This window comes from Anomalospiza imberbis, chromosome 2 (genome assembly GCF_031753505.1).
Source record: "Anomalospiza imberbis isolate Cuckoo-Finch-1a 21T00152 chromosome 2, ASM3175350v1, whole genome shotgun sequence".
Taxonomy (NCBI): domain Eukaryota; kingdom Metazoa; phylum Chordata; class Aves; order Passeriformes; family Viduidae; genus Anomalospiza; species Anomalospiza imberbis.
This window is the reverse complement of record NC_089682.1, coordinates 115715990-115728398: the sequence shown is the minus strand read 5'-3', so window position 1 is coordinate 115728398 and position 12409 is coordinate 115715990. Positions and strand designations below refer to the sequence as shown.

Here is a 12409-nt window from a genome sequence, read left to right as displayed (position 1 = left end):
CCCTTTGCCATGGATTCTGGAAATATATATACACTGAGGCTGGAAACATTCAGGCAGTCTGTTAGGGTGAAGAAGGAGATACTTGAAGAGGTATTTTTCATTTGTCAAATGAGGCAGTGCTGAGATGTCAGAAATATTTTCTTGTCAACATATTGGAAGACACCCTGTGGAGAGAATACCATCACACTGGCATCAGACTACTGCCTTGGAAGAGGAATCTTCTGTCTCACTGAAGAGAGGTATTTCCATGACACATAGGTACACTTTAAGTCTCCAAGTTTTGTAGACCTAAACTTTGCTAGACACTGTGAAAGACATTCCAGGTGTGCCAGGAGCCCAGAAAAAACCTCCAAACCAAACCCAACTTAAAATGACATTTTCCCCTTCAAACAGAACACTGGCTGAAACTTCTGTAGGACAGGAATGCAGCCTGCAGTTATAAGACTTCAGGATTTATTTACTTTAAACCTTATCAACTAGTGCTGCTGAACAACTAGTGCACTTTCACCAGCCCTAAGGAGATAAGGTTTCAATACAGTGGTATTTGGGGGCAGGCAGTATATATTTACATGACAAATCAGTCAAATATTAAGAACTTATATCTTACCTGAAAATGATTCCTTGAAAAACAACTTATGCTTTTGAAGGCCAATGCCATTACGTATTATTTTAATCTTAATGCTAAAGGAAAACAGAAAGAGCATATTTACAATGTCAGCAATTGAGTTAAGAGAACTTTGTATTGCTATCCAGTTACACTGTCTGCACAGTTTTTAGACCTATATAAAAAACCCCAACATGAATCACATATACCTGTCAGCTGGGTGCAACCACAGACCACAGCTGAATTAGTGTAAGGGGAGTTACAGGGATAGAGCTTAACACATCAGACTGTGAACGCAGTACATACCACACAGCAGTATCATGATGTGTTCGTGCTTGTAGTGAATAACCTTAAGGCACTCGGCACATGTTCTTACCGCCCACAGTAAAAGTTGCTCCAAACTTGAAGGGCTCAGCAGGCACTGTTGTCAACCACTACACTGAGAGGTAGGGTATCTTGTATTTTCCTCCTCTGGGACATACAACAAGGTGGACATACAAGAGGGCAGGCCCTCAGGGCCACATCTGAGATCAAAGGCCAGAAGACAGACAGCATCTTTCCCTCCCCAGTTTCAGTCCCGTGTGTCCAGGCCATCTGGCATTGCCTTGAATTTGAGAGGGGAACATCACTACAGTTCACTTGTGGAGAGCTTTCCATACCTGCAACCCTCAAATTATGCAGTACTACAACAATGTCTAATCAAACCATTTAATATCTAATTTATCAAAGTAAGAAACTTGTTTTCTTTTTCACTGAACCATGGTGAAAAAAGGTCATTGTTTTATTCAGCATCATAGTTACATAACAGTTGTCTGTTTCTATTACTAGAAAGAATTTATTAAAATAGTCCTGAAAGACATCTTTTCTTTTTCCAATGATTTCAAAACTAAGCCTTTTAACGCCAATTCCACACAGTCACGGGTTTGATCAGTAGTAGCCGGTTATAGCAATTGTCAAGGCACAAGCTCAGCTCTGCACACCTGCTGCAGCTTGTATTGGAAAAGAGATATGCCAGTTACATCTGCACTTAAAAATGCAGAATGCCTTCATTGTATATTGCAACAGGAGAAATTAACATTAAACACAGACTAAGAAAGGTAAAGGATTTATTTCCGATATGATCTGTAGAGTTAAATTAAAAACCTACTGAGTACTTTAAGTAGTAGATGAACATAACCTTAGTACTTACTTTCTAACAGTTTATTTAATGGCTGGAAGTGTACAACATGAAGTAGGCCTTCAACGTTTAATATTGTTCAATTTTGCTTATTGTTAGATGAGATTAAAACACTGAAGCCATCCCTTTAGACTATGGTGCAACACTGATCATGTGCCTTGATAGGTAGGAAAAATGATTCATTAAATAAATGATGATGACATAACACGTAGGGAAGACTTTGGATTGTCTATTTTAAATGTCAACATAATAGGCAATTAAGAATAGAACTTAATTTTAAGTGCACTTCCACATGCTTTGTTTATAATATAGCAAAAACTTCCTATCTTTTTTTCCAGACACTTCACTCCCTACTCTAAAGCTGTTCAGTTGAAAATGCACTTTCCCCAGTAAACTTCTTTTTTTAAAAAAAGTAACTAAAATTTCTACCCTTTCATATGCTAAGAAATGTTTCCTAATTAAAAACACAGTTTATTACAAGACATGTGAAGACAACATATAGTGAAATGAATTTTAATTGTTGTGCTGTGACTAAAGTAAAGTTCTCAAGGCTGCAATTTAACATTCCAAGTTCTCCCTTCCATCTTTATTGATTCTTAAGATTTTGCACAGAAACTCTTTGGGGGCTAGAACAGCAGTAATTGCATCACACTGTTTTTCAAGACTTCAAGTTTCAAAAGCAAACTCTTCAAAAAGTACAGTTCTTGATTTGATTAGATACAGGGACAAAAATATAGCACATACTTGAAGGTTACATGGTCTACAAATGATGGCAATATTTTCCTTGGGAGAGTACAGTTTGTTTTCTTGTAAATACTCAAAAAGGCTCAACTTCAAGCAGTAATAAACACAAGCAAAAGTGATTTAACCCTTAAAATAAATATTCAGGAAAACCTCTCTGTACATACAAGTGAAAGAATATGTAACACTTTCACGCTAAAAGAAAAAATAAAGATTTTGTTCATATAAGCAGCTGAAATCTGCTGTTCCAGCCCAATGTCCCCAGTAAAGAAGGGAGGCACAAACACAGGTGACTACTGTAGCTCACTATCTTATGGCCTTTTTGGACAGGGACATCATCACCATCATTTTTTAATCCCTTTTGTTATACTTATTACAGCATGCCAAATCCTTTGGCATATGTGATGGCCTTCAATAATCTTTCTTTAAGCTTTTCTTTGCTGGAGTATTCCGGAAGCAAAAGTACATTAAAGCATGTGTGAGATGTAGGTAACCTGTGGGACAAAAAATACAAGCATTCAGATCTTGGAACATGCAAGAGAAATGCATCTCTATTTTACAAGTCCAAAAATAATGAATCTGAAGAAAATAAACTTTTCTTATAGATTCAACTTTCAGATTTAACTAGGTTAATAATTTAAAAGCACAGAATTAACTTCCTTTTATTAAAAAAAAAAAAAAAAAAAAAAAGCAAAATGTAGATTTTTTTTTTATACCTCTCTGTATCTGGGCCATTTTTGGCTATGATCATCTTTAACTTTCCAAGTCCTCCCACAGGGGCTCTGTCTGTGCCTGTTGTAAACTGTAAGAATAGTCTTTTCTGTTCATCTGTAAATGAATGGACTATTTCCCAGAATTCCCTGTCAAAGAAGAAATTAAAAAGTAAATAAACTGTAAACTAACTTTGGTATAAATAAGAATTTCAAAAGTAATTGAGCTTTGAGGATGTAATAATTCTAATCAGTCTTAACATCAAGTCTAAAAGTTGCATTCAGAAACCAAAACTCTCAGAATGTATTTACCAATAAATGAGGTTCAGAAATAGAAATCAGAAATATTACTAAACACTGCAGTTTAACGGTCTTTAAACATTAAATTGGCTGTGTTCTGCAGCTATTTTATTACTCCTATTTCCTAAGAAAATATACTTATTCAACAATGCTTATACTATGTCCTCTTCGCTAAAGACAATACTTGAGGAAAGTGAAATTACACATAAAACATTTGCATATCTAGTACTACAAAAATAAATATTACAATATTAAAATCATTTGGAAGAAACAAGCAGATGAAATGCTTTTTATCTTTACAAAATTAGAAAAAATTACCTAATAATAAGAGAGTCTCTTGTATAGCCACCATCATATTCTGTAGTTTCTTCTAGTGCTTGAAAATCTAAATTCTGTAAGAAGACGATATTTTTAAAGATGACCACTAATTATATACTCAGGATCAAAATAAAAAAGCTCCACTGTCTAGTTTATATTCAAAATTCTTACCCTACTTCCACAAATAAGTAATTCAATTTCCTCTGGTCTAAATAAATATTTCAAAGGAGATTCATTGGTCACCATGTGGAATCCTCTCCGAAAGGCCTTGAACTGCTTTTCTACTGATTTATTGAGTATATAGTCAGCATACAGATTGACAAATTCCTGCAAGGAAATAAACCCCAAAAAGCTTAGTGCTTTAACACATGCCACTTGAAGTACCTCCCAAAAACACAAGACCCCAAAATACATATAAATTCTGTAATTCTACACACATTATCTGAGCTCAGCTTTTATTCAGCAACACAAAAGAACAAGTCTCAAATACTGGTCAAACAGATCTAACATTCCACCCAGAAGCTACATATCCATGCATCAATGCATTCTTTAACAGAAGCCTTTTCTGTTCACAACCACATTGTGTGCTATGGCAATTTTAAAAGCCTTTTAAACTTAAAAATTATAAGTGAGACCAAGCCTTTGTAGGGTTCTACATAATTCTACATACAGTATATCAAAGAACTCCGGATTCTGTTTAAAAAGCTGAGTGTACCTTTCTGTTTTCATTTGTAATAGGAATTTTATCACCGTTTTCCTTTAAATCATGCATCATTGGATTGCCAAAGAGATCCGTGTGAGATATTTGAAACGTTATCATCATATCATCTTCCACACTTCCTTCATACTCCAGTAAGTCTCTCAAACTCTGATACAGAACCTAACAGAATAAGAAATACATGTCTGTCAAAAATAAGCTTTGGTAGATTCCACTGAGTAATACAACAAGACAGGAAACCACCTGCCTCAAAAAAGGGTTCTTATATTCTATGACACAAGTCACCTAAAAATCTCCATAGCTGTCCAAACAATTATTTATTAAGCTCAGTATCTGTAAACAGAACCAAGAGAAGATATTAAGATTAAAAAGAAAATGGCAATCAGTGATAACTCTCTTAATAGAGCCTTTTAGTACCTACCAGTCTTCCAAAATGCAATGGTCAAACCTGCAGTTCAAGAGCTTTTAATAACATCTTCTTAAGTTTTTTGAATCTATCTTTACTTTAGGCATCCAGAATATGTTACTAGTAAGGGGAACATTTATGAGTTAAAAATCAAAGGAACCCCTGTATTTTATGTCAGATAAAATTCAGACAGTAGGCTTTTATCTTCTACTTATTATTTAAAACTGAAGCCAACTAGGAAGTAATCCTGAAGCAACACAGATGGGTCAGTCTTTAACATACGAAGACATTTATGAACCAAAAACAAAAAAATCACAAGTTTGATCAGAATTTACCAAGTGGATTCTGAAATTACCTGTAAGAGTTTGCTCTATTCAAAGAGGCAACCAGCTTTCCTTCTTGCTATGCCTTAGGAAAAGCCCAAGACTCTCCTGGAAACCAAAGCCTATGCAGCAAAGGGATAATTATTTGGCTGCAATAGAGGCATAGAGGCTAAAGAATACAAAGTGAAGGTGGAAGTGACAACTGTGTGCAACTGTATTTTTATAGTGAAGTAGAAAAAATAAATTTCCCCCCAGCGTTTAAGCTGAAATATGAAAGTTAACATGTAAGCCTCAACCTCTTGCTATCGGTGTGTTTTTGATTCTTCCACAGAACCTTTAAAAAGGACCTTGCACTGAAAAATCACCGGACTTGGAATCATTGGTGGTCAGGGCTGGTGAACATCCTATTCTCCATGCTCTACAGCATTAGAAAAAGCATTGGGAGGCTTGACTACTGTGAACTTCATCTGGGGTTTCAGAAGCTCTGAAGCGTTAAAGTCATATGAGAATACAAAGGGTTAAAAAAGGATTATTTTAGAAGAAATCAGCATAGGTGTTAGCAAAGAAACATAAGAGCAGGGAAGAAAAATTAGGAAATGCTCTGACTGCCCTGTTCCATGTTTCATAGAAATACATTCACATTTTTCTGGTCACAAAAAGTTTTGAGTATGAAATAAAAGTTAGAGGAAACTCAGGGCACTATTTCTCAACATTATAAAGAGAAACTGGTCAAATCTGGCATGCTGTTGTACATAGCCATCCAAAACAGACCAGATAATGTATTTTTTGATTAAAAATGCCTCATTTTCAAACATGAAAGCCAAATTCTTTTTAGACAGTATCATTTTACTAATCTTTTTTGAAAAGATGAAGATTTTGTATAACTGCTTAAAAAGGAGAACCGTCCCATCGTTTGAAACAAAATGAAGCTTGCTAACAACTCCTACCAGCAACATGACGGGAAGCCAGTGGTGATCTCTGACTGCAAGTGGAGCAGGGCCAAGACATCCTGCACGCACACTTGTGTGCTCTATCTAATAAAGCACACGTAGAGCTCAGTGCTCGTGTACAGCCACCGGCTGGGAATGGGTGTGTGAACATGGACACTGATGACCGCTCTGGCAGAACAGTCATTAACTATAGGGGTATTCATAAACCGCCTCATCTGTCTCTTGCTTTACACAAAAACCAGGAAGAACATCAACACCTTTGCATATTTACCTCTTACTTGCACTTGCTTTTGGTAGAAATTTACTTCTACAAATAGCTATAAACAGCCCATTTTTAAAGTCTCTTTGGGAAGAGACGTGCTTGTTTATGATTAATAATTCTCAGTAACATTTGGGAGTTTATGTAGCAAAAAAAGAAACCTTTATTGATACTGAGCCCTATTCATTGATGTTACAATTTTGTCTCCTCCAAATGAAATGTAGCAAGAAGTTTTCTTGCTTATTAATTTATTTTAACAAATACAGACTCTTAACACAAGTCACTGGTTATTTCACTTTAATTTCTGACAGTGATCTTGTGTTTAATCAAAATAGAGATTAAATTATTGCACAGAAAATGCACTATTTAACTCGAAGCACAGGGAACTTACAGGATGAGAGTCTGCCAGATCACGGAAAGTTCCTTTTTTGCCCATTAGCTTCCTGTAGACAACCATGGGGAAATGTACATCCAGTATACAGTTGTTGTAAATAGCCAGTCCCAGTACTATGCCAATCAGGGTAAACTGACCCTCAGTTTCAAAAGAGGACGGATTAAACCAGAACAGTTTTGTGGACTCATCATATGTGAACATCCCTGTTAAAAAAAAAAAAAAAAAAAAAAAGAAAAAGTTGAACAATTATGGTTACAGTTCAATAAAAATGGCACATAAAACATACCATTATAAACCCATTTGCACTAGCCTTTAAGACATGTTTAACTTAACATTATACTGAATTGAATGGCAAAGAGAAACTACTTACCTTAGGGTGGACTGGAGCTGCTCTAAACACTGTTAGATAACCATTAAAAGTGTGCTAGGGAACTGTGATACAATATCCTGCAACACTCACTGAAGCTGCATGTACACAAGCTTTCATCCCCTCCTCTACTGAGGAACCACTGATAACAGTGATTGTGACTTTGAAAAATACTGCAGTACAAGAAAAGAACATAGTCAAAAACATGTGGATGAGACAATCCTGCAGGACTCTAATTACAAAAAGTGACAGCCTTTCCTCAAAGGCCAGTTCCAGCAAAGGAACAGGGCTAGATGCAGCCCTACTACTTAATTAGAAGCTGTGATGATGGAGCAGGGATTGACCATCACCCATGATTTTAGAGGTAGATGCCCAACTGATTTGTTTGCTTGTTCCAAGGACCACTGATAGTGCAGCTATTAAACACATCTTCACTTGAGAGAAAAATGGACCATGGCCTCACAGAAGGGGTTGCAATTTTAACAGCTTGTCACTGTCTAAATGGTTTTGCTTCTCTCATTCGGTTCACTATTTCAGGAGACCAATTTCCTGCCCAGCTCATGAGCTGAGCAACGAAGACTTCAACAAACAGCTGAACTGACACATGTCAGAAGCTGCAGGGAGAAAATGTGAAGACAAGAGACAGGCAGAGCTCCTTACCCTTTTAGCTGTAGCAAGACACAAGATAGCTCTTGTTTATGAAACTGGAGTCTACAGGCTATAAATGATTCATATATTATTTTAATATTATAATATTATTTTATATATATACATTAGATCCACAATAAAATCCATTGCTTACCTGACTAGATACTGAAGCAAGATAAATGCAAACCCCATAGACTTAAGGTGAGAGAGAGATCACCCTGGCCAGGTAATCCACTCCCAATCACCTGTTGCCTGTATAGCTGTCAGGATTTTCTGGCAGAGCCTAAGAAAAACTGCCCCAGGCTCCTTATTCTCAACATACCATGCGAGATCCATGTGAAGAATATCAACTACATTAGCCACAAGGATTTATCTTGTCAGCTCTTAAAAAATATGCTTGTTTACAACCTATGCAGATGTACAAACTCATTTCAAAGCCACATGAACACAAAATTACTCTAAAGACTCAAAATACCATCTTCAGTCAAGAGATAAAGATTCTTTCCTCATTCCATGTAAGGCAATAAACTGCAAGCTCATTCAGACTCTGGCTATTCCCCAGAATGGATTATGTATCTCAGTAAGTGACCGGGGATGGGTCAGCCATTAGGGGAGCACACAAATAACAGACTGACCCATCAGATAAGGCAACTGGAAATCAGAAATGGATGAGCAACTCAGGCATATATAGGCCAAACATTATACAGAATCCTGTATGCCATTTTCTGAACTGACTGAAGTAACTTCTGGATTGCTGGTATGTAAAGCAGTGACTTGAGCTTTTTGCAATGTGATGGAAAGGTGAACTGTCAAAACAAACAACGCCAGCAAATGTCTAATAATGAACCAACAACAGTTCACTCAGATCCACATCTGGAAACACTTTAAGGTGTAATACAGTATTTTACTCCCTTACCAAAATTAAGACTACAGTACATTAAAATCATAATGAAACACCAGAAGAAACTGATATCTGCGAGAAGGGGAAAACAATTGTCCTTGAAGTTATATGAAGTTATCACTTCTTCCCCTTTACCATGGAATACCTTTACCAGTATTTTTTCTGAGTTATTCCTTCCTTTGAGTAAAACTTTAAGGTAGTTTAATATCTAAATACTCAAAAAGTCAAAGAAACTATAATAACAATATACCTCTCTCCAAATATACCTGTGGAAGACAGACATTTTAAATTCCACTTAAAGTATCTCCTTTGTTTTCTCAGGTAAAGAAAGCATTTATAAATCAACAAAAGTCACATGTGGTATATCTGGTGCATACATGAAGTGCTATACTGCAATGCATATATATACACACACACTGAATGCAAGCTACATTTTCTGCTATTCACATTAATGCCAAAAACCACTAAAAAGCTTTCCCCCCCCCAGAGTTACTACGAATACAAAATGTGTACATACTTTTTATATTTTTAATACAAAGTATTAAAAAAACATTTTTAATAAGAAGTAAAACTTAAAACATGCCTGCACATCGAATATATTACCAATCTTTAAATGTAGGGGGTATATACACACTGCTTGGATCTTAGCTTAAGCACACTTTAGCATTACTAAATAAAGAGTATTTCAATGCACCCACTCAACTTCTGTTTAGATAAAATCAAGTTGAAAATGTATTTACTTTGCACTGAAAATAAAATTTCATCAAAGTACTAAGAGTTATTTATTTTGCCATACTACAAAGTAAGCTAATCCAGATTCCAAATCTCTCTAAGTTAATAGCATTTTTCAGAGTAAGTAAGACTTGTCTATGGTTCTGTACCCCTTGTTATAAGAACTGGCTTGCATATGGTGACGAGCAAGTGCCAAGGTTCAGATTTTTGCTACTGATTCTGGGTACTTGATATTGATACCTCCCCTTTCTAATCCAGTCAAAATAGATTTCTGTGTATTTTCATCAATTTTCTAAGCTACAAAGCTAAGAACAGCAGCTTTATCTTTTAAAACAGTCCAGTGAAACCCAATTAACAGCCATGAGCTATTAGGCTTCTTTAATGGAAGCCATTACAGGAAATACAATGTAACATCATATTTCACATAAAATGCAAAATTAGTATAGGAACCCGGCAGGTCTCGTTTCTATTCTAACATGAAGTATTCTTATCATTTTATAACATTTTCATCTTTTCAGAGTAGCAGACAAGCTGCACACTAAAAGAGGCATGTCCTTGCAAAAATGATTGGTGCAGGGAGCAAGGGAAAAAAGAATATGATGGAAGTATGACTGCTGAAACACAAATGTAAAATTTTGTCTCTAATATATCAAATTACTTTTGGTTCTCCAACTACAATCAAATTTGACACTGTTGTGATCTTGACACTTTGGATCTGCAGAACTGAGACTATCAGATTTATTAAGCTGGAGGAAAGGGAGGAAGTAACTAAAAAACTCCAATAGTCCTACTCTTGCTTTACTGCAGAAGCTCTTCCTCTTTGGTTTGATTACTAATTCCAGAAGCTAATCACAAAGCAAAGTGAGGAGAAATGTGAGAGAACAAACAAAGGAACCCTGCAAAGAAACCCTGTACTACTGATTTGTATACAAACAAGTAAGGGTGGTTCTCATTAACTATACACAGTTACTCTTTCCATCATTTCTCCTTTAGGATGACTGCTGACAACATAGTGAGTCTCAATGTACAGCAAATACTCTCCTGACCATCAGTGAATCTGGAGAGCTTCAGAGAGAAGCAGCAGTGGATGTAGAAAGCATAAGCATAGGAAAATCCAGTCTGGAAGATCATCCAGGCCAACTTTTTGTGAGAAAAATCTGTTAATCAGTAAATTATTAGAACACATACCGATATCTGGATTGAAGATTTCTTCCACAACCAGTTGAAAAAATTCTTTGGAAACACCTCCTTCATCTACCCCTTGCTCTCCTTCAAATTCAACATACAATTGCTTCTTCAAGTCTGCAGGATTTTCCATGGCAATCATCTCTAGCTATTGAGTGAAGAGATAGAAATATTTCATTAGTAAATCCATTTACTAGCATAGTTTAGTATCAAATAATGAAACCAAAAGCACCCTCCTAATTTAAGAAGAAAGCAAGCACAAATCACAACAATAAAATAAGAGAAATCAATAGTAACTCTAAACCACTCTAAACATAGTTTTACAATCTGGGGATTAACAGCAAGAAACTTACCACAGAACTGATCTGTCAGCCCATTAAAGCTCACTGGCTTTTAGCATTCTCCATTTCTATTCTTTTAAGCACTTATTTAAGACAAGTTATCATTGTGTTGCACACAATTCACAGAAAAAGGAAGAAAACAAGATGTATTACTGGGATAATTAAATTCATCTGACAATGAAGATTCTGCAATATGATCTACATGTTTGACAATAAACGGCTTTGTGAAGGGATTACACAGATATGTTTTCAGAGGGGGAGACAGAAAACAAGCCTTTGATGAGTAGTTGCATCTCTCAAACAAAGAGCTGGGAAAAAAAAAAACTAAAAACAAAAAAGACACTAGTATTACAATCAAATCAACTCCCTCTTCTTGATCCTAATGAAGTCTCAAAACTCTCTTGCTCATATTTCTTCAGTATATAACCAGATCTACTGCACTGCTGCTATGAAAGTGAAAATTCAGTTAAGACCAAATAGAAAGTCTGACATGTTACAATGGTTTCAAGACTATATAAAGGCCATTAGAGGCCACAGAATCACAAAATAGTTTGGGTTGGAAGGGACCTGGAAAGATCATCTAATTCCAACCCTTCTGCCATGGGCTGGGACACATTCCAGTAAACCAGCTTGCTCAAAGCCTCATCTAGCATGGCCTTAAATAGTTTCAGGGATGGGACATTGCCAGCTTTCCTGGGCAACATACTGCAGTGCCTCACCACCTTCGCAGCAAAGAATTTCTTCTGAATATCTAATCTAAACCTCTCCTCTATTATATCAGGTCATTTGCCATTGTCCCATCACTACATGCCCTTGTAAAAACTTCCTCTCCAGTTCTCATCAGCCCACGTTAGGTGCTGGAAGTTTCTATAAGGTCTTCCACCAGCTTCTGGCTAAGCAACCCAAACTCTCCCAAGCCTGTCTTTATAGGAGAGGTGCTCCAGCCCTCTGATAATTTTTGCATCCCTCCTCTTGCCTCAACCCAACAGACCTACATCCTTTTTATGCTGGGGACCCAGAGCTGGATGAGGCACTCCAGGGGGGAGTCCCACAAGGGTGGAGTAGAAGGGGACAGTCACCTCCCTTGACCTGCTAGCCGTGCTGCTTTAGATGCAGCCCAGGGTATGGCTGGATTTCTGGGCTGTGAGTGCACATTGCCAGGTCCTTCACTTGCTTACACCAAAAATGTATCCTTTCTGTAAATAAAAAGTTAAGCAAGGATATTTTGCAGCTGATGAGAAATAGGCTACTTAAAAGCATAAACACACTGGTTACACATATGCAGCACAATTAGACTAAACATACCTATGTAGCAAAGAAAACTCAACAGCAGTA

The 12409-nt window shown here is 36.6% G+C and overlaps 1 protein-coding gene across 7 annotated transcripts in view; it reads right to left on the bottom strand.

The window, feature by feature from the left end:
• Positions 1-1693: 1693 nt before the first annotated feature.
• The window catches only part of UBE3A (ubiquitin protein ligase E3A), a 53884-nt gene continuing 43168 nt past the window's right edge, over positions 1694-12409 (bottom strand). For all 7 annotated transcript variants that reach the window (XM_068182681.1, XM_068182687.1, XM_068182684.1 and 4 more), the window contains 7 exons: positions 10737-10881; positions 6898-7103; positions 4566-4730; positions 4022-4177; positions 3851-3924; positions 3239-3382; positions 1694-3016 (listed from right to left, as the gene is read on the bottom strand). In XM_068182681.1, the coding sequence (XP_068038782.1) occupies positions 2896-3016; positions 3239-3382; positions 3851-3924; positions 4022-4177; positions 4566-4730; positions 6898-7103; positions 10737-10881 (1011 nt within the window). In that variant the 3' untranslated portion in view covers positions 1694-2895. The remainder of the gene's footprint in view (positions 3017-3238; positions 3383-3850; positions 3925-4021; positions 4178-4565; positions 4731-6897; positions 7104-10736; positions 10882-12409) is intronic.